Consider the following 22,507-nt stretch of genomic DNA (forward strand, 5'->3'; position numbering starts at 1 on the left):
TGAACCACCAGGGAATTTCCCCCATATTGATTTTTCTATGGTGGCTTTTAAGATTTAAAGACACATATATCTTTGTGTAGATTTTTAGTGGTTGCTTTTGAGAAGCAACCTTTTAAAGAGAGGCCCATCTTCCAAAATGACTTATCAGTCTACTGTTCTCTACATTTTATATATACTATTTTGAGTGAAGTAAAGGAAGGCTACCACCATTTAGGTTTGTTTATCCACCCCCGACTTTTATCATATAATTATTTAAATATTTTCTCTACATACGTTGAGAACTACATTAGACAATGTTAGAATATTTGCTTCAACCATAAAATATTATTATAAAATTCAAGAGGAAAGGAGTAGTCTAGTTTATTTACCCATATTTTTATTCTCTTGTTCTTTCTTTATTCCTGATATTCCAACTTACTCCTTTTGTTTCCTTTCTCTATGAAGAACTCCATTTAGCTATTCTTTTAGGGGAAGTCTGCTAGTGATAAATTCTCTTAGTTTTCATTCATTTGAGAGTGTCTTGGTTTCACCTGAAGGGTATTTTCACTTGATATAGAATTCTGGTTTGACAAAACTTTTTTTTTTTCAGCACTTGAAAAATGTGCTAGTTCCTTCTTGCCTCCATGGTTTCTAATGAGAAATCTGTTCTCATTCAAATGGTTGCTCTCCTATAGGTAATCAGTCATTTCTTTTCCAGTTGCCTTCAAGATTTTTCTTCATCTTTAGTTTTCCAAAGAAAACTTTACAACTGCATACCTGGGCATGGATTTCTTTGGATTTATCCTGTTTGAGATTTGATTCTAAGTTAGATTGTATAATCTAAGTTTATATCTTCTGCCAATTTTGTGAAATTTTCAATCATTATTTCTTCAGCTATCTTTCAGCTTCATCTTTTTTTCTCTTCTTCTTCTGAGACTTCAGTTGCTTGAATGTTAGATCCTTTGTTATTTTCCCACAGATCCTTGAGACTCATTTTTTCCAGTGTATATTCTTTCTTTGGTTAGATTAATTTCTCTTGTTCACTGATTCTTTTTTTTTTTTTTGATAGGTAAAAAAATTTTATTTACTTACTTAAATTTCTCCTAAAATATAAAAACCTGAATGGTTTCCTGAATTGCAGCTTTTGGAAGTAAATAAAGGTCAATGCAAAGAACAGTAAGCCCCAACTTTCTGTAGCAGCTTTTTATTTTTCTCCGAAAAAGAGAGTCCATTTTCCTAAAGAGACATTCATTCAGATGAGACATATATGAGGGTTTTTTGCTAAATTGCTAAAAATCATATAATTCCTGTAACTCTAGGTAAGAATTACAACAGGAAGAAAGCATTAACTTAAATACTCCAGGTCACTGCAAATCCTGCAAAGTCCCTGGTGTCTGTGACAGGAGAAGAATCTGACATGTACATACTTGAACTAAAATCTAGGCCACAATGCTCTAAAACTTCATTTACTGGTCTGTAATTCATTAACATACTGTAAGACTTACTTAAATCTAATTATGTGGTAACAAGACCTGAGAGTGTTTTGTAAAAGTTTGTTTTAGAAATCCTTAGATAAACTTAATTTGCTAATTTTCTATTCTGTTTTCTATATTTTTCTTTGTTTCATTGATCTCCTTTGCTTTCCACAAATTCCTAAGGACAGTCCCTAAAAAAATTATTAATTCTGTTGTTTGGTTGGAGGTGAACTTTTCCCAACAGTCTTCAGGTCTGTGGATGTCCAGAGTATAAATCTGGTGAGCCACATGGGCTCCTATAGCAGCCAGGGGAGTGTAGTAGGGTGTAGTCTGGCCACTCTTCACTCCCACCAGGCTCAGCGCCCCCAGCAGGCCACACTGAAACCACTGAGCCACTTCTTGGTGTCTTCCCAGAACTGCAGTGCCGTGGACTTAAGCCCGATCAAAGCATCATCTCTCTTATTCTGATGGGCATAGATAGTATCAAATATTAGAGTCCACATAATTCCAGAAAAATAAAGAGGAAGGCAAATAGATGGATCACAGGAACCCTTGATAGCAGACCACCCAAGTAATGCTCCTCAATTAAGTGTCAATTCCAAGGCTAACTAGGCCAGTATGTAACTCCTTTCTTTAGTGGGTAGGTGACGACAAGAAGTAGGGATGCTGCTTCAAGAGCTGTAGTAATTCAGACACAGAAGAATGCCCAGGGCCAAGGTCAGCTGTTCCCCAAGAAAAACAAAGGATCAAAAAGTTGAAATGTCTCCAGCAGCTATTGGGTGACTTGCTGTTCTTGTAACCTTTTTATCATAGTCCTGGTCCCACATGTCATTAATAGTACAGCCTGCTTCACACATCAGAACAGCTCCAGTGCCAAGGAGGGATAACGTGTACCAGTCTGGGAGACAGCCTGGGTCCGCTGCCAGACCAGTGCTCCAAGTACATGGTAAACAAAGCAGCCAGGTTCCTAGGGGCTTGTCTAACCGCATGAGGCACAGGTAGGGCAGCAGAGGGCAGGGACCGAGTTCATGATCATGGCTGCCAGCAGGCTCAGTGGATGCCCACTTGGCCCCTGCCCAGCCAAGGGCTGCCAGTTCGCAGCATGGAGCCCATGGGCCATGCATACGAGGGCCAGGGAGCGGCTGCCTGAGCCCCACAGCCACTCCTGCACCCCAGCCCTCAGGCCCCATGCTGCCCACTCCCAGCTCCTGTCCCCTGATTCTTTATTCTGTTAATTCCATTATTCTATTGAGCCTATAGTATGTATTTATGTCAAATTATTATGTTCAATTCAGTCACTCAGTTGTTGTCTGACTCTCTGCGACCCCATGGACTGCAGCATGCCAGGCTTCCCTGTCCATCACCAACTCCCGGAGCCTACTTAAACTCATGTCCCTTGCATCGGTGATGCCATCTAGCCATCTCATCCTCTGCTGTCCCCTTCTCCTGCCTTCAATCTTTCCCAGTGTCAGGGTCTTTTCCAATGAGTTGGTTCTTTGCATCAGGTGGCCAAAATATTGAAGTTTCAGCTTCAGCATCAGTCCTTCCAATGAATATTCAGGACTGATTTCCTTTAGGATGGACTGGTTGGATCTCCTTGCAGTCCAAGGGACTCTCAAGAGTCTTCTCCAACACCACAGTTCAAAAGCATCAATTATTCTCTGCTCAGCTTTCTTTACAGTTCAACTCTCACATCCATACATGACTACTGGAAAAACTATAGCTTTGACTAGATGGACCTTTGTTGGCAAAATCATGTCTCTGCTTTTTAATATGTTGTCTAGGTTGGTCATAGCTTTTCTTCCAAGAAGCAAGCGTCTTTTAATTTCATGGCTGCAGTCACTATCTGCAGTGATTTTGGAGCCCAAAAAAATAGTCTCTCACTGTTTCCATTGTTTCCCCATCTATTTGCCATGAAGTGACAGGAGCAGATGCTGTGATCTTAGTTTTCTAAATGTTGAATTTTAAGCCAGTTTTTTCACTCTCCTCTTTCACTTTCATCAAGAGGCTCTTTAGTTCTTCTTTGCTTTCTGCCATAAGGGTGGTGTCCTCTGCATATCTGAGGTTATTGATATTTTTCCTGGAAATCTTGATTCCAGCTTGTGCTTCATCCAGCCTGGCATTTCTCATGATGTACTCTGCATATAAGTTAAGTAAGCAGGGTGACAACATACAGCCTTGACGTACTCCTTTTCCTATTTGGAACCAGTCTGTTCCTCCATATCCAATTCTAACTGTTGCTTCTTGACCTGCATACAGATTTCTCAGGAGGCAGGTCAGGTGGTCTGGTATTCCCTTTTCTTTAAGAATTTTCCAGTTTGTTGTGATCCACACTGTCATAGGCTTTCAGTTCAGTTCAGTCGCTCTGTTGTGTCCGACTCTTTGCAACCCCATGAATCATAGCACGCCAGGCCTCCCTGTCCATCACCAACTCCCGGAGTTCACTCAGACTCATGTCCATTGAGTCAGTGATGCCATCCAGCCACCTCATCCTCTGTCGTCCCCTTCTCCTTCTGCCCCCAATCCCTCCCAGCATCAGGGTCTTTTCCAGTGACTCAACTCTTCACATCAGGTGGCCAAAGTATTGGAGTTTCAGCTTCAGCATCATTCCTTCCAAACAACACCCAGGGCTGATCTCCTTTAGGATGGACTGGTTGGATCTCCTTGCAGTCCAAGGGACTCTCAAGAGTCTTCTCCAACACCACAGCTGAAAAAGAATCAATTCTTCAGTGCTCAGCTTTCTTCACAGTCCAACTCTCACATCCATACATGACCACTGGAAAAACCATAGCCTTGACTAGACGGACCTTTGTTGGCAAAGTAATGTCTCTGCTTTTGAATATGCTGTCTAGGTTGGTCATAACTTTCCTTCCAAGGAGTAAGCGTCTTTTAATTTCCTGGCTGCAATCACCATCTGCAGTGATTTTGGAGCCCCAAAAAATAAAGTCTGCCACTGTTTCCATTGTTCCCATCGATCCCATCGATTTCCCATGAAGTGATGGGACCAGATTCCATGATCTTCGTTTTCTGAATGTTGAGCTTTAAGCCAACTTTTTCACTCTCCTCTTTCACTTTGATCAAGAGGCTTTTTAGTTCCTCTTCACTTTCTGCCATAAGGGTGGTGTCATCTGCATATCTGAGGTTATTGATATTTCCCCCGGCAATCTTGATTCCAGCTTGTGCTTCTTCCAGCCCAGCATTTCTCATGATGTACTCTGCATCATAGGCTTTGGTATAGTCAATAAAGCAGAAATAGATGTTTTTCTGGAACTCTCTTGCTTTTTCAGTGATCCAGTGAATGTTGGCAATTTGATCTCTGGTTTCTCTGCCTTTTCTAAATCCATCTTGAACATCTGAAAGTTCACGGTTCATGTACTTTTGAAGCCTGGCTTGGAGAACTTTGTGCATTACTTTGCTGGCTACTTTGTGTGATGAGTGTAATTGTGCGATAGTGTGAGCATTCTTTGGCATTGCCTTTTTTGGGGATTGGAATGAAAACTGACCTTTTCCAGTCCTGTGGCCACTGCTGAGTTTTCCAGATTTGCTGGCATATTGAGTGCGGCACTTTCACAGCATCATCTTTTAGGATTTGAAATAGCTCAACTTTAATTCCATCAACTCCCCTAGCTTTGTTCTTAGTGATGCTTCCTCAGGCCAACTTGACTTCGCATTCCAGGATGTCTGGTTCTAGTTGAGTGATCACACCATCATGATTATCTGGGTCATTAAGATCTGTTTTGTGTAGTTCTTCTGTGTATTCTTGCCACCTCTTAATCTCTTCTGCTTCTGTTAGTTCCATACCATTTCTGTCCTTTCTTGTGCCCATCTTTGCATGAAACATTCCCTTGTTATCTAATTTTCATTATGAGATCTCGGGTCTTTCCCATTCTATTGTTTTCCTCTATTTCTTTGCATTAATCACTGAGGAAGGCTTTCTTGTCTCTCCATGCTATTCTTTGGAACTCTGCATTCAAATGGGTATATCTTTCCTTTTCTCCTTTGCCTTTTGCTTCTCTTCTTTTCTCAGCTTTTTGTAAGGCCTCCTCAGACAACCATTTTTCCTTTTTGCATTTCTTTTTCTTAGGGTTGGTCTTGATCACTGCCTCCTATACAATGTCACAAACCTCTGTCCAAAGTTCTTCAGGCCCTCTCTCTATCAGATCTAATCCCTTGAGTCTATTTCTCACTTCCACTCTACGGGATTTGATTTAGGTTATACCTGAATGGTCTAGTGGTTTTCCCTACTTTCTTCAATTTAAGTCTGAATTTGGAAATAAGGAGTTCGTGATTATTGTATTATTTCATTTCAAATTTTCCATTTGGTTATTCTTTATATCCTCTTATTTTTTTGCTGAAACTTTCATTTTTTTTAACATGTTTGTAATTTCTCATTGAAGCATTTTTGTGATGGCTGCTTTAAAATCCTTGTCAGATAATTAAAACATTTGTGTCATCTTGGTGTTGGTGTCTATTTATTGGTTCTTAGTATTCTGAGAAATTTTCTGTTGCATCCTGGGCTAGGTTTTTGTGGGGCAGGGCGGGGAGGGGTATTATGTTAACAGACACCAGGTCTTTAAAAAAATTTTTTTTTGTTTATTTCTTTTTGGCCATGCTGGTCTTCACTGTTGCAGAGGCTTTTTTCTAGTTGTGGAGAACAGGGGCTACTCTTTAGTTGCAGTGCGTGGGTTTCTCATTTCAGTGACTTCTCTTACTGTGGAGCCTGGGCTCTAGGGCAAGTGGGCTTCAGTAGTATCAGCACATGGGCTCAGTAGTTGTGGCTCCTGGGCTCTAGAGCACAGGCTCGATAAGTTGTGGTGCACTGGCTTAGTTGCTTTGAAGCATGTGGGATCCTCCCAGATCAAGGATCAAACCCATGTCTCTGGCATTGGCAGATTGTTTCTTTACCACTGAACCACCAAGGAAGCTCAGACACTAAGTCTTATTTAAATCTTTTTTGGCAGGCCTCCATAATAACCAGACCGGTGGGGAAGAGGCCTGCTGACTTTTTACCACCAGTTGCAGATTTCCCTACATTCTTCATCCTAGTTCTGTTATCTCTCTAGGAAGGTAGTTCTGTTCTCTCTCTGGGAATGGGGAAGGGTAACTCATTACTACTTGGCAGGGGTAGAAATCCGCATTTTGTTGCCTCCACTTATAGCAGGGAGTGGTGTGGTAACAGGTACTGCATTACTAATGGACAGTGGCGACAGTCTAGGCTCCCTACCCAGTCTCTACTGATATCACATTGAGGAGGAGGAATGCCTTGTTATTGCTAAGTGAGAGTGGATGTCAATGCCTTTCAGATGATGTCATTAGTACCATAGGGATTGTTCTTTTTAAAAAAACATTTTTATCATCTTTTCTGAAATATTCTTACAGCATATAATTCATCTACTTAAAGTGTATAATTCAGGGGGTTTTAGTATATTCACAGAGTTGTGTGGGTAAGCATTACCACAATCTAAATTTAGAACATTTTCACTACCCTAGAAAGAAACACCCTATCCATTAGCAGTTAACTCCCCAGACCCCACTCCCAGCCACTGGCAACCACTAATCTAATTTCTGCTTCTATGGTTTTGCCTATTCTGGACATTCCATATAAATGGAATCATACAATATATGGCCTTTTGTGACTGGCTTCTTTCACTTAACAAAACATTTTCAAGATTCATCCATGTTGTAGCATGTATCAATACTTCATTTCTGTTCTATGACCAAATGATATTCCATTATATGCATATATCACATTTTAAAAATCAGTCCTTTAGTTGATAGAAATTAGGGTTGTCTGCATTTTTGGAACATTATGAGTAATGATGCTGTGAGCTTTCATATACATGTTTTTAGGTGGACATATGTTTTCAAAAACACCTAGGTGTAGGATTGCTGAGTCCTATGGTAACTGTTTAACCACTTGAGAGAATGCCAGACTGTCTTCCAAAGGGGCTTCATCAGTTTATATTCCCACCAGCAGTGTACAAGGGTGTTTGAAATTAGTTCTTACTATGGGTACCAGAGACTTGGAATTCCTCTGGTGACCTTGTTTTTGTCTCCTTTTTTGACCTTTTCCTTTATGCTTGTCCTCAGAGATTTTGTCATCTGCAGCTCTTCTAGTATACCTACTGTTATCATTGGAGGCTTTAGTGTGGTGGTAATGATATTAAATATTTAGGATATTTAGGAGGGATAGTGTTCTCTATTCTTCTGATTACATCTCAGTCTTAGGAGTGTGTAGTAGTCCTGTGTTTGGGAGCAGGGTTGGGGAGTGGCCTTCAGGGATAGAGCATTTTGCCCCTGCCCACTATTATCCTGTCTGCCTATAGCAGGTATCCTCTGGTATTCTCAGTCTGTGTCCTTGAGATTCTCTCTCTTGAGATTAAGGCTTTTTTCTCCCTTGAGTAACACAGGGAAGCTGAGGCTGGGTGCTTCTCCCTTCCCATAGCACTAATCAAATTATTTCAGTGCCCTCACTTGAAATCCTTCCTCTGTAGATGAAGCCTTTTGTTCAGTAAGGAAGCCAGGACACTGAACACCAGCAACCCAGACAGTACCACTGGGGGAGCTTTTTCTCCAGGTTCTCTCCCTAACTTCCCTGTGAGATCCCTCCTAGGTTTCTAGAGAAAAAGCTTACAAGAAGGTGGGAACTCCCTATGAGTACAGCCCCCAGAAACTTCATATTCTCATAGTAGTCCCCACTTGGCCCCCAGAGATTCATCAGAATTTCTAATTTAATGTTCCTACTGGGACCTCTGCCCCAAGTAAGTAAATGCTTCTGTCCTGTGTCTCCCTGCAGGCATGCTTGTCTCTCTTTGAGTCTGACCATTTGTCCTGTGACTCATTTCTCTAATGGTTTCACAAAAAATCGTTAATTTGCTGCCTCTCCTGCCTTTTTCTTCTTGTAAGGATGAGAATTTCTTTTTTCTGACTCTCTACAGGTCCAAGATGAAACCTCATGTGTTTTTTTTTTTTAAACTAGGAGTTAATCATTGAAATGCAGTATAAATGATCTTTTTCTCTGAGGCTTAATTGGCTACACAGAGAGACAAATATTTTCTTTGATGTTTAGTGCTTTGCTGAGATTCCTGTGTGTGCCTCCCCCTGATTTATCCTCTAGAGAAGCATTTCCTAGGGCTATGTGAATTCCACATACGTTTAGGGGCTTTGATACCTTGTGAAAATTGTATGCAGACTTTTAAGGATATGTTTTTATGTATTTTTTTTCTGAGCTAGTAGCCTTCTTCTGATTCTCAAGTGGGCCCCTATTCTTGAAGAAGTTTTTAAAAAGCTAATTGCTGTAGAAAAAGTTCATAGTACTAGGTGACCAATTTGAATATATTAAAAAATCTTTCATTCTTTCTCAAAGCCTGGATATTTTCACCTAATATTAGTCTAACTGGTCTATAAAACATATCAACCTACCTTAAAAGATTGACTGTGTGTCTCCTCTAGGCCTAGAGTCTCATTCGTTACATCTGAGACTTTCATAGCAGCAGGGTGAAAGCTCATATATTTCAAGTCAGCAGAATACACTGCATACTCTCAAATAGAGCCTATCATTTTACCTGTATCTCTAACAAACTTGATTATTTGGTTTTCTGACCCACAGCAGATAAAAAGTACTAAGCTTGCAAATTGCACACTTATTACACAAAAAGGGACGTTGAGGAATGGGAGAAAAACTTTGAAAGCAAACTTCAGTTGTCATCTCTTATGCGAAAATTGCTCAGATCTTCAAGTCAGACTCAGTTGCTCCCACTCCTCCATTACCAGGATATATCAATATCATGGTAAATACCTCTGTGATACAGGGTAGGAGAATTATCAAACCTATCTAAGCAGCCTAAAAGTACATTGCTTTTTGGGAATCAGTGTTTCAGTTGATGTCAGCCCATAGCCATCAGAAATGTCCTATTTATTCTTTATAAGAAACCTAAGAATTATTTTAAACTATCTGAAAGATATGTCCATGATTTTTAAAGCTTTAAACTGAGAAATAGGTTTCGCCTCACTGGAAAAACCACTGTGGGACATAATGTCTTGACAACATTGGCTATTTTTGTTTATAGAAATTCTTTGCTAGGCTTTCTCTGCTTTGAATGGTTTATTCTTTCTAGATAACCTGAAAAGTCTCTTTTTGCCTTAAGATTTATAATTCTAAGAAAATCACTTAGAGTTTATTCCTTTTGATTAGATATAGTTACTGTGTTTGCAGCTGTTTTTTCTTTTTTAATGCTTTTGGGGTGACATCTGTTTGTCATCAGTTATGTATAGTTTTAGATTTAGTGACTATGAATCAAAACTGATCAATCTCTCTGCTTCATTATACATGGACCAGACAGTGTTCCCCTTTGTGTCATATAGGAAGTAAATGTTTTGGCTTTTCCTCTAAAAAATGTCACAGAAATGTTCAGACTAGCTGTGCTTTAAGAAACTGCCCACTGAGAGATGTTAATGAGAACAGTAAAAGCCAGAGCTGTCCATGAAGGGCATTTTCATTTTGTGGCTCTGGCAGGTTAAGCATTGATATTCTAATTGAATTCATAGTGAGGCCTCCTTTGTTTCCACAAGCATCTGAGGGGCCAGGATGGGCATGCACTGTTGGACTTGGCATAGCTGCTGGGCTGTATGTTAGGCTGTGAATTCCCTCTTTGACCATAAATGAGCAGATATCTGGTAAGTACAAAGTCTTTTTGTTTCAGGAACTTTTGGGGAAACTACCAGTGCATATAAAATAGGCACACAATTAAGAACTTGTAAAACTTGTAAACTTCATTACCTAGGTCAGTGTCAATATCCAGATCCGTCATTCACAATCTTTAATTTAGCAGCAAATACCCATGTTTCATTTTGTGAAGTTTCTGCATTACCTCGTGACGTATAGAATGTTGGTTAAAGTTCTCGATGGGGCTCTTGCTTGGGAACACTGTCTTTGGAAGTCAGACCATCCACATTTTAGTTGAGCCATGAACTCACGTCTCCTTTTACCTATCAACAATTAATTTATGGACTGGAAAAGAGAACTTTCTGCTTTTAGAACTAAAGCTGAGACTATGTTGAGGATAGTAAAATAACTGCAGCTGGAGTTTATTTACCAATTACCATGAGCCCAATACCATACTAAAGATCTTTACATAAATTCACCTATTTAATCCCTACAACTACCCCAGTGAGGTTAAGGGTTCTTATTCTTGTTTTACAGATAAGTAAACTGAGACATAGACAATTTAGACAACTTCCCCAAACTAGTAAGTGGTAAAATTAGTAGACCGATCCCAGCAGTCTGTCCCTAGACCCATATTCCTTTCTTTATAAAGATTTTTAATTTATTTTTAACCATTTGAAACATTTGTTTGGCTCAAATATCAAACTATGAAACAAAATACATTCAGAGAGATCCAGCTTTTGTCTCTCTTGTCCCTGTTTTCTCCCCTTTTCTCAGCATTACATGGTTTTCTTTGTAAGTTCTTGGCTTATCTTTTTATTGTTTCTTTATGAAAATAAATACAAATATGAATGTATGTGTGTACTACTATATATGTATAAAACTGATACCTCTATCAGGATACACTATAACTATTTTGTTTGCCCATGTTTATTTTAAAAACCTTAAAAAATACCTTTTCTTACCAGAAGCAGATTCATGAGACCAGTCTGGTAAATATATTTTGTATCACTTTGCAGATATCTTCCTGAGTACTGAACTCGCATTCCTATCCCCTCTTCAGCATTTTAAGTTCTGCCTCATACTTGAAATGTTTGACTTCTACAGCAAGATAAGGCAGACTCTTGCACTCTGCCTTGAGTAAAAATGCTTCTCTGGAAACCTTGGATCTGATGCTATTTAATCTGGCTAGCTTGTTAAATTGAAATCAAGCTTACCATGTAAGTCTTTTTTTCTAAAGGTGGAAGAGAGAATTACAGTAGTCATTGGATTTAGCTTTCATTTGCTTAAGAAAAATAGGTATGAATTGATTGGTATTTCTACAGTCCCAGGTTCCCCAGACTTCACAGTGTTCCTGTTCCCTGGAAGTTTGCTGTTTCTGAAGCAATGGACAAGAGCCAAATTTCATTGGCCTCTGCTTTTTCTCTTTGTCTAGAGTCTTCAAGTTTCTCTTATGTTTGGTAAATGTGTGTATTAGTTTCCTAGGGCTGCTGTAACAAATTACCACAAACTGAGTGGCTTAAAACAACAGGAATTTATTTTCTCACAAGTCCAAAATTGACCAGATTGCTCCCTCCAGAAACTTTAGGGAAATTCTGTTCTTTGCTCTTCCAGGTTCTGATATCTGTCAGCACTTACTGACTTGTGGATTAATGAATCATTCCAGTCTCTACCTCCATGGTTGTACTCCCTTCTCTTCTGTCTCAAATTTGCCTCTGGCTTTCTCTTATAAAGACACTTGTTACTGGATTTAAGGCCCACCTGGATTTTCCAGGATTATCCTTTCATCTCAGAATCCTTAAATTATTTTTATCTGCAAAGAACTCATTTCTAAAGTAATGTAACGTTGACAGGTTCCATAAATTAGGATGTGGACATGTTTTTGGAGTTGGGGGGGCACCATTCAGCCCACTTCTGTGTCTCTAGGCTAACTTAGAAAATGCTACAGAACAGATTTTTGTAAGCAATTTTATCAGGTATGAAGACATGGTATATGCTATGTGATTGTTACTAAACCCAAAGCATGACTTTGCAGTCAGTTGATATATTTCGAGAAATATATGAAAAATAATGAAATATTTTAGGAGGTTGAAAAATACTTGGTTGTAATAGTCTTTCCAGAGCTAAGGTAGGATTTCCCACAGAACCCTGTTTCACAGAGGCAGTAGTTGAGCACAATTGTAAATTGCTACCTCTTCTTAACCACTGTCTCATTAAAGGCATTCTGGTAATTTATAGAGATGGTTCAGAGTCTTCAGCAAAATGGTGATTCAGTTTCTCCCACTGGCCACCCAGAACACTGAGCTCTGTGCAGAATATGTTAATAGATATGTCTGTGATCCTCTCTTGCTTCCTTATACAAAACATTATGTAATAAACCTCCCATTTTCGTTTCCTATAGACTTAGCTTTCTCCCCACACAGTAGCCAATTAATTGGCTAGGATTCTTCATAGGAAGGTCATTTTGTTACCACCTCATCACCAGCATGTTCAACGTTGGTTTCCTGTTCAGGTCATGTTATTAATTCTAAATCTTCCCTAAATGAAACCAATAGGCATTTGCAGAGTTGTCCCTGCAAAGTAGCAAATGGAATGAGTCCTTATTCATTTAAATGACATCATTGGAAGGACTGATGTTGAAGCTGAAACTCCAATACTTTGGCCACCTGATGCAAAGAGCTGACTCATTTGAAAAGACCCTGATGCTTGGAAAGATTGAGGGCAGGAGAAGAAGGGGACGACAGAGGATGAGATGGTTGGATGGCATCATCAACTCGATGGACATGGGTTTGGATGAACTCCGGGAGTTGGTGATGGATAGGGAGGCCTTGCGCACTGCGGTCCATGGGGTCACAAAGAGTTGGACACGACTGAGCAACTGAACTGAACTGATTATATGATCGTTCAGTCCTGTACTTTGTGAAATGTCAGTTTAAACAGACTACACCAACTGAGAATTAATTGCTTTATTGTATCATACTCTATACTTCAACTTTCATGGTAATGATGACCCTATATGCGAAACAGCAAAAGAGACACAGATATAAAGAACAGACTTTTGGACTCTGTGGGAGAAGGCAAGGGTGGGATGATTTGAGAGGATAACATTGAAACATGTATATTACCATATGTGAAATAGATGACCAGTCCAAGTTCGATGCATGAAACAGGGCACTCAAAGCCGGTGCACTGAGGGATGGGATGGGGAGGGAGGTGGGAAGGGGGTTCAGCCTGGGGGACACATGTACACCCGTGGCTGATTCATGTCAATGTATGGCAAAATCCACTACAATATTGTAAAGTAATTAGCCTCCAATTAAAATAAATAATTTTTTTTTAATGTCTTGAACTTGAGAGGTCAGAGAAAGCAACCCAATAGTGTTAAATTCACAGAATGTTCTCCATTTATTGGATAAATCAAATTTTAAAAATCACCAGAAAAAAAAAGAATTCAGCAAGGTGGCAGGATATGACGTTAACATATAAAATCAATAGCTTTTATAATCAAGTGGAAGATGCCTAGGGCATGTTGTAATGTAGGAAGTTTAAAAAGTACTCAAAAAAAGAGTGGGATGTGTCAGAAGTGCATAGGTGCAAGCCAACCTGAAAGAGCTCCCAGTGACCAAAGGTAGAACAACTTGAGCATCAAGTTGTTAATTAACAGTAATACTGAATTATAACCCAAAGAATAAAATAGATCCATGAGGTTCTGGAGGCTTCCCTCATAGCTCAGTCGGTAAAAGAATCTGCCTGCAATGCAGGAGACCTGGGTTCGATCCCTGGATTGGGAAGATCCCCTGAAACAGGGCATGGCAACCCACTCCATCTTGCCTGGAGACTCCCACGGACAGATAAGCCTGGCAGGCTACAGTCCATGGGGTCACAAGAGTCGGACACGACTTAGCAACTAAAACAACAAACCACCATATAAGGCGCTAATGATATAAATAAATAATTGAATGAATGAACAAAAAAATAAATTAGGGAGAAGGGGCAGGCCTTTTTTTTTTTTTTACAGAGGAATTCCAATTCATAAATGTAGGGCTGGTAGAACTGAGGAAGATAACAAATCACCATTAGAATACCATAACAAAAGTAATAACTTTTGCGGGGAAGAAATATATCTGTCAATGCTAAAATTAGTTCATGACAGTTTGAGGAGAAACAGGGTGTTTTTTATAATCTCAGAGTACCTCCTCTAAGATATTTATTAAGTAGAAAGGAAAATATAGTAACCTGACAGCTGAGAAAATTGGCAAGACACACTATCTTAACCAACTGATCGAGTTTAACATTACCACTAAGATGACATTGGCATCATACATTCCTTATATAATGGGATAAGAGAGTCATAGCATCCTTTCTGTGGCATTTTTGCTCAAAAATGAATAACCTCAATCTAATCATGAGAAAATACCAGACAAACCCAAATGGTATGGACATTATATAAAGTATGTGAGCGGTACTGTTCAGAAGTGTCAAGGTCTGGAAAGAAAAGGAGAAACTATCACAAATTGAAGGATACAAAGGAGACATGACAACTACTGCAAAGTGTGATTCTGGATTGAATTCTGGAACAAAAAGACATTGGGGGAAAATTAGTTGTAGATGAATGTTAATTTCCTGGTTTAGGTAATTATAATCTGGTTATACAAGATGTTAACATTAGAGGGAAATATAAGAAGGATATATGGGATCTCTGTATTATTTTAGTAACTTCTCTGTAATACTAAAATTATGTCTATGTAAATAATTTTAAAATAAGGTGATAGCTAAATGATCATAAGTTATCATAGGATACTTGTTGATTAATTTGAGAGAGTTAAGGATTTTTGTTTTACATAGACTTTTTAAGAGTAACCTGTACTGTTGATTTAAATTCAAGGAACCCAAGAAAATTTAGGAAGAACCCCTTTACTCTTTATTAAATCCAGAACAAGCTGACTTTCCTGTCAATTCTTCACACCCTTTCCAAATAGAAGTTGATGGGACCATTTAGGAAGTTAGAGATGTCTCACTTGTTGGAGTGCAGAGTGGGTGGGGATGGTCTTTTTAAAAGAACATTAAATGGTATTAATTCCATAGTGATGGTCTTCTCAAGGTGTGTGCAATGTCTTACCAGGTATTCCGGAAGGACCTTATCAGTGCCATGAAGATTCCAGACTCGCACCATATTAACCCTGACAACTATTACCTCTTCACGGATACATGGAAGGAAGAATGGGAAAAGGGAGTCCAAGTACCAGCCAATCCAGACACTCTTCCACAGCCTTCCGTCAGGTATTTTCATGATTGTATCTTTGATTTAGGGGATGGATGCTCTTACGGTTGTCTGTGAGCTGCTTGAGGGGAGACTTTGAGTGGCTAACTATACATTTATAATGCTAAGTCACATACATGTTCAGCAATTCATTCAGACCAATGGCAGATTATACCAGACTAAGATAGGTCAGTTGTCAGTCAGACTCTTTATTTAGGGCTATAATATGTACCTATTCGCAGGATAAAACTGTTTGAAGTCCAATCTGAAATTATGATAAGGTTTTGGAGACCAAGATTTCCCAATCTGACTCAACAATCAGTAGCATTTATTAGCCTTTGAAGAGAAACAGAGCACTAATTACATAACCCCATAATACCCCTATTAATATATAACTCCATGAGAAGTTGCTTCATTTTAATAGGGGCCTCATAGTCATAGCATCTGTAAACAGAGGGCCAAAACATACAGAGTTTTTAAAATGCATAAACCCAAATGAAAGGGGATAACTGGAATAATTGGGTTGACCATAAGCACACAGCCTTCCTTTGCAAAGACTTGAGAAGAAGTTTAAGTAGGAGAGTATTTTTTGCCAAGAGGACATAGTAAGTTTAGCTCTTCAAGAGTAATGACTAGTTTTGGAAGCCATTTTTTCCTACTGGTCTTTGCCAGTGTTTTGCATGAAGGCCAGCATGAAATAAAATGCTTGGTATAAATTTAAATGAATGAGTGAGGGAAGGAAGGAAAAGGAAGGCATAACATCAGATAAAGGGGCTGGTGGGACCTCCTGGTTACTATGAGAAATTGTACATCTCATTGTACAGCTATCTATTTCTAGTACATATTAGGTTGTTAAAGATCAGAGACCACATTCTTTTTTTTTTTTAATTGTATTTTATTTTTAAACTTTACATAACTGTATTAGTTTTGCCAAATATCAAAATGAATCCGCCACAGGTATACCAATGTTCATCAGAGACCACATTCTTGAATTTTTGGCCCCAGCATCAGGTTCTTGGAGAAGGAAATGGCAACCCACTCCAGTATTCTTGCCTGGAGAATCCCAGGGGCAGAGGAGCCTGGTGGGCTGCCGTCTATGGGGTCACACAGGGTCAGACATGACTGAAGCAACTTAGCAGCAGCAGCAGGTTCTTAGGTCTTAGTCATGTTCCAGAAATGCTTGTCAAATCACTTCTAAAAACGCAAGCCCAGGCTGTCCCACCCACAGAGAGACTGTCTGTTCTCTGTTAAGAAAAACTTCAGTCTTGCCCAACACACATACGTACCCTCACTAGCTCATCATCATTGCCACCATCCTCTAGAAATCACAAGAGTATCATGAATGAACATAAGAGTCAGACATTTTCATGTCTTTACTGTCAGTATTTTTATATACCGTTGCAGTAATAGCGAGGAGCCTAGACTACCACCTTAAACCAGTAATAATCATGTATCCCTCTCTTTCCCATCTGTAGGAGACTTTAACCACTCCTTAGAGGTGATGAGGACACCTCCCCCTGCCACATGGTATCAGTGAAGACCATATAGGGAGCAGTAGTAAGGTTATCTTACCAATCCCAGCAAGGGAGGTATCAGTGGAGGCCTGGTGAGAAGCCAGAACTCTCAGTCTCCCCCAGTAGTAACAAAGAATTCCTGCCCCTGAATGTTGACATAGGCCAGATGGTGAACCAGGACTTCTACAATCACATAACAGTGATGAGGCGATATCCTCCCCAACCAGATCTCCAGCCAGAGCAGTGTCAGAGGAAGCCAGTAAAAATAAAAGGTTTAAAGAAGATCCAGAGTCTTGTAGCATAATACCCAGGTTCCAGTGGAAAAAAAATCACTCATATCAAGAACTAAAAAGATCTCAGCTTGATCAAAGATAATCAGTAGCTGCCAGTACCAACATGACAGAGATAGTAGAATTGTCTAACAAAGATTTAAAAGGAGCCATCATAAAAATGCTTCAGTGAGCAATTATGAACACACTTAAAGCAAAAGAAACAGTTGTATATCCCCCCTCTTTCATACCTGATATTGGCCATTTTTATCTCCTTTTTTACTTGCTACAGGTTGGTCATTTTTATTGACCATTTCACAAAGCCATCTTTTTATCATGAATTAATAAACATATTCATTGTCTCATGAAACCAAACAGGCCCAAGTTGCTTTCTGTTTATCTGAGTCAGCTCTCTATAAACTCATTTATCTCAAACTTGCTGTGTAATAAAACCAAGATATTTCGTTTCTTCTTTGCAATTAACAAGAGATGACAAAGGGCTCAACCCTCTAAATCAAAGGGTTCTTGATTCAGAGTCAGAAAGTACTTCTTCTTAGGCAGAAGGTTCATAGTCTCTTGCGTTTTCAGTCAATTCAATATCTAACTCATCATTACTATCTGTACTGTAATCTATTTCTTCAAGGAATCGAGGTTCATCTTCATCCATAACATAAGTGGGGGGTGGGGCTAGTTACTTTGCAGCTCCATTCAATCAAGTCATTTTCAAAGTCAAGCAGACGGGAAGGCAGATTATATTTGAATGGGGATATCAGTCTTTTCAAACATGATAGGCCAACACAAAATTTTGCTCCCATCTCTTCCAATTCTCGAGTACCAATCTGTAAACCCTTATATGTTCTCTGATCACAGCCACACAAAGTACTCTCCATGGTATAGCTTCTTTGTGCTTCTGTCTTTCTCCAAACTACAACACGTGCTGTAGATTCTTTAGATTTTTCTACTGCAAAGCTATATAGCTGCTCATGCAAAATGAGGGGCAGTATGGCTCAGAATCTTAGGCAATGTTCTGTATCCCACATGTTCCACAGCATCACAGGAAGCTGCATTGTCATTCATATGCCACACTGTCTGTTTGGTGCTGCAGCCATACATAAATAACATTCTTCTTTCAGGAGTGGCCAAGATAATCACAATAAACCAGTGGTAAACGCTTCACTGCAGCCAGGTATTATAGCAGACCCTTGACGTGATAAATTGTAGGATGTAAATCTGAATTTGGAGTTTGGTTTCATTATCTTTTCTGTTTTTAATTTATTTCTGCTCTTACCTCTACTACTTCAATTATTTTACTTGCTGTGGATTTATTTTGTTCTTCTAGTTTCTTGGATTGGGAGCATAGCTTATTGATTTGAGACATTTCCTCTTTCCAATATGAGCATTTAATGTTATAAATTTCCCTCTTTAGCTATGTCACAAAAATTTTGATGTGTTATATTTTCATTTTCATTCATTTTAGTGTATTTTTTCCTTTGAGACTTCTTTTCTTCACTTTTTTCCCCTTGAGACTTCTTTTATTTAAAAGTGTGGTTTTAACTTTATTTGAATATTTTCTTATCTTTCTATTACTGATTTCTAGTTTTGATTCCATTGTATTAGAGAACACTCTGTATAATACCAATTTGTTTAAATTTGTTGAGTTTTATTTTATAGCCTAGGATATGGTCTATCATGGTATATGTTCCATGGGTGTTTGAAAATAATGCCTGTGCTGCTACTATTGGGTGGAGTATTCTATAAATGTCAGTTCAATCCTCTTAGTTGATAGTGTTGAGTTCGTCTATCTCCTGGATGATTTTCTGTCTGTTCTATCACAGAGGTTGAAGTCTCCAGCCATAATCGGGAAGTTATTTTTTCTCCTTTCATCCCAATCAGTTTTTGTTTCAAATATTTTGTATCACTGTTGTTTGGTGCACATATATTTATGATTGCTATATTTTATTGGTGAATTTATCCTTTCTTTATTATGTAATATTCCTCCCCATCTCTGGTAATTTTCTCTGCTATGAAAGCTACTTAATCTGATACTAATGTTGTCACTCTTGCTTTCTTTTGAGTAATGTTTGTATTTATATCTTTCTCCTTTATTTTACTTTTGACTTATTTATATGCTTCTATCTTAAGTGTTTTTGATAGCATATATTTGAATCATGTTTTTTAATCCATTCTGCCAACCTCTGACTTAATGTGTTTAGACCATTTACATTTAATGTAATTAATGATATGTTAGGGCTTAAGTCTGCCATTTTATTTTATTGTGTGTGTATATGAGTGTTCTCTGTCTTTTATTTTTCTCTTTTGTTTTTCCTGCCTTCCTGGGGGTTATCTAAACAAATTACCACAACTTACTCAATGTGAAATAATCAGTTGAATAGCCTCATAACTATTAATGAAATTGAATTTGTAGTTAAAAACTCTCCATAAAAAATACCTCCAGGCCCAGAGGTTTCACTGAGAAATTCTACCAAACATTTAAAGAAATAAAAACTGATAATACTGAAAGAGAAATTTGAATCAAATTCAATGTAGTTATTGAATAGTTGAACATGGGAATGTGGATGCACTGTTGCAGTTTGAGAGGCTCTGGATATGCAGCTGCTGCTGCTAGATATGCAGCTAGAGGAGCTTAATGAAGGCAGACATACAGACATGAAGAAAGTGATTGTGATGAAAAGAATGAAGATGTTCCAGATAAAATGATGCCAGAATAAAACTTCACATTAAAGGAACTCTCAAAAAATTTTACAGCAGTAAAAGCACAAAGGACAAAATGTTGGAAACTAATCCAAGTTCATAGAGTAGTATGACAACTTTCCAGGACATAGAAGAGTTGCTTATTCTATTTCATAAGTTTTATAAATTAAGAATTAAGCACTGTACTCTTGATAAGTTTTACAAAGAGATAAAAGAGTTTAAATTCTCAGTGTTTCAAATGATAGGGTATCAAATACATATTGGTTTCAATATTTTTATTTCCCTATATAGTATAGCCAACAATAAGAGAGTAAAATGTTTTGACAAAAATTTTAAAGGTCACTGAAAAATCATAATTTCCCCAGTGATTATTAAGATTGCTTTTCACAGTTTCAGTTTGCACAGTCATTTTTATAGTACAGTACCACTGTGCAAAGTGAGGACTACCTGCTTTGGTGACAGCAGATCATTGGGTTTTTTGAAAGTGGCCAGTGGAGCAAGAGGATATAAGAGAACTTTTAGAGGTGATGGTTATATTTATTATCTTGGTTGTAGTTCTTGTTGCACAAATTTATATGTCTGTCAGAACTTGTTAATTTGTACATTTTAAATATATGTAGCTTGATATGTCATTTATACCTCAATAATGTTAATAAAAATATCATCCATATATATAACTATAAATATATGCAATCATCACAAATACAAGAGTGTGTAAATGGGAAGAAAATGTGGTAGTGGGCACATGACAGCACAGCAGTATGAGATTAGAAGAGAAAAGGAAGAAAGACAACAAATGTGACTATAAGCTACTTAAGAGCAGAACCCTTACTGCCTAATAGTAGGTTTTCAGTATATATTTATCATTGTAAAGAGAATAGGATGAAGGAAGCAAAGAGGGAAAGTGGGTGGGTTTTAGGAAAGAAAATTAGTAAACAACCAAAAGATATTATAGTTGACCCTTGAACAACGTGAGCTTGAACTGTGCAGGTCCACTTATATGTGGATTTTTTCAATAGTAAACACTCTAGTAATACGCAGCCTGCAGTTGTTTGAATCCACAGATCCAGATCCACACAGATATGGAGGGCCAACTGTAAATTATATGTGAATTTTTGACTGTATGAGGTGTCAGTACCCCTTACCCCTGTCTTGTTCAAGGGTCAACCATACATTCCTACCAGCATTTTATGAGGATTCCATTTTCTCCACATCCTAACCAACACTTCTATTTTTTTAATTATAGCTATCCTAGTGGGTATGAAGTACATCTCATTGTGATTTTGCATTTGCTTGTTGGCTAATGATGTTGAGCATCTATTCTTTTTTATTATTTATTTATTTGTGTATTTTTTGGCTATGTTGGGTCTTAGTTGTGGCACCTGGTCTCTCTAGTTCTGTGGTACAGGCTCAGTAGTTACCCCTGGGCATGTGGGATCTTAGTTCCCAGACCAGGGATTGAACCCACATCCCCTGCATTAGAAGGTAGATTCCTAACCACTGGACCACTAGAGAAGTCCTAACATCTTTTCTTTATGTGCTTATCAGCCAGTTGTATGTTCTTGGAAGAGAGCTTTTGTATTTTATTACAAAGAGAAAAAGCTTTTATGTGGTTAGCAAATACAATGTTTTTTTTTTTTCCTTTCCTGTGAAACATTACTGTTCAAACTGTAAAGTGAAACATGTCAGTTCATCTCTTTATGTTCTGTCATATTCACTTTGGAATGGCTGCCTTTGGCTGCTGAAAATCTAGCCTTTTAGTGAAAAGGGTGATGATGTCCCCCTGACCAGCAGTTGTAGAATGTTCCATTTTTACTTGATGCATCCAGGCATACCTCCTATGTATATCTCTTCTTTGGGGAAATTATTCACATCATTTGCCCATTAGAAAAATGTGTTATTTGTCTTTTTATTGTTACATTGTAAAAGTTCTTTACATAGTCTAGATACAGGGTTTTTTTTTTACCAGATACATGATTTGTGAATAATTTCTCCCATTCTCTGGGTTGTCTTTTCACTTCATTGGTGGTGTCCTTTGAGGCACAGAAGTTTTTAATTTTGATGAAGTTCAGTGTATCTATTTTTTTCTTTTGGTTGCTTGTCCTTTTGGTGTCATATCTAAGAAATCATTACCTAAACCAAGATGAAGCTTTATACCTAGAATTCTTCTCAGAATTCTGTAGTTTTAACTCTTATATTTGGGTCTTTGATCCATTTCAGTTGATTTTTGTGTATGGTGTGAGGTGTTAAAGGTCTGACTTCATCCTTTGGCATGTGCATATCCAAGTGTCCCGACACCACTTGTTGAGCAGCTTCCTTTTTGAAAATGGACACTATATCCCAACCTCAACCACCTTGGTTCCACCAGGCTGCTAAGAAAGAAAGCATGGTTCTTGAATAACCAAGAAATCCCAGTTCCATTTTTTTAAATCCCCTTTCACAAATCTACCAAACTGATTTTTTTAGTTATTCCTATTTTGAACTGCGATGCTAATTTCTCTACTGTACCTTTCACTCTGTCCAAAGATGCTACTTTTCCCCACTATATAGGACAATATCAGATATGTTCCTTTTTATTGGTTAATTTTATAACTTTTTATGTTAGTGTTTCTTTTTGTATGTTTTTGTTGTTT

The 22,507-nt window shown here is 38.3% G+C and overlaps 1 protein-coding gene and 1 pseudogene across 7 annotated transcripts in view; one reads left to right on the forward strand and one right to left on the reverse strand.

Annotated features, from left to right (window-relative positions):
• JADE3 (jade family PHD finger 3) overlaps positions 1-22,507 on the forward strand; it is a 137,549-nt gene that overhangs the window by 74,331 nt on the left and 40,711 nt on the right. For all 7 annotated transcript variants that reach the window (XM_055565577.1, XM_055565578.1, XM_055565582.1 and 4 more), the window contains one exon: positions 15,242-15,399. In XM_055565577.1, coding sequence (XP_055421552.1) covers positions 15,242-15,399 — 158 coding nt within the window. The remainder of the gene's footprint in view (positions 1-15,241; positions 15,400-22,507) is intronic.
• Positions 1,566-11,798, reverse strand: LOC129639447 (4-hydroxybenzoate polyprenyltransferase, mitochondrial-like; annotated as a pseudogene).

The sequence above is a fragment of the Bubalus kerabau genome, chromosome X (genome assembly GCF_029407905.1).
Source record: "Bubalus kerabau isolate K-KA32 ecotype Philippines breed swamp buffalo chromosome X, PCC_UOA_SB_1v2, whole genome shotgun sequence".
NCBI lineage: Eukaryota > Metazoa > Chordata > Mammalia > Artiodactyla > Bovidae > Bubalus > Bubalus kerabau.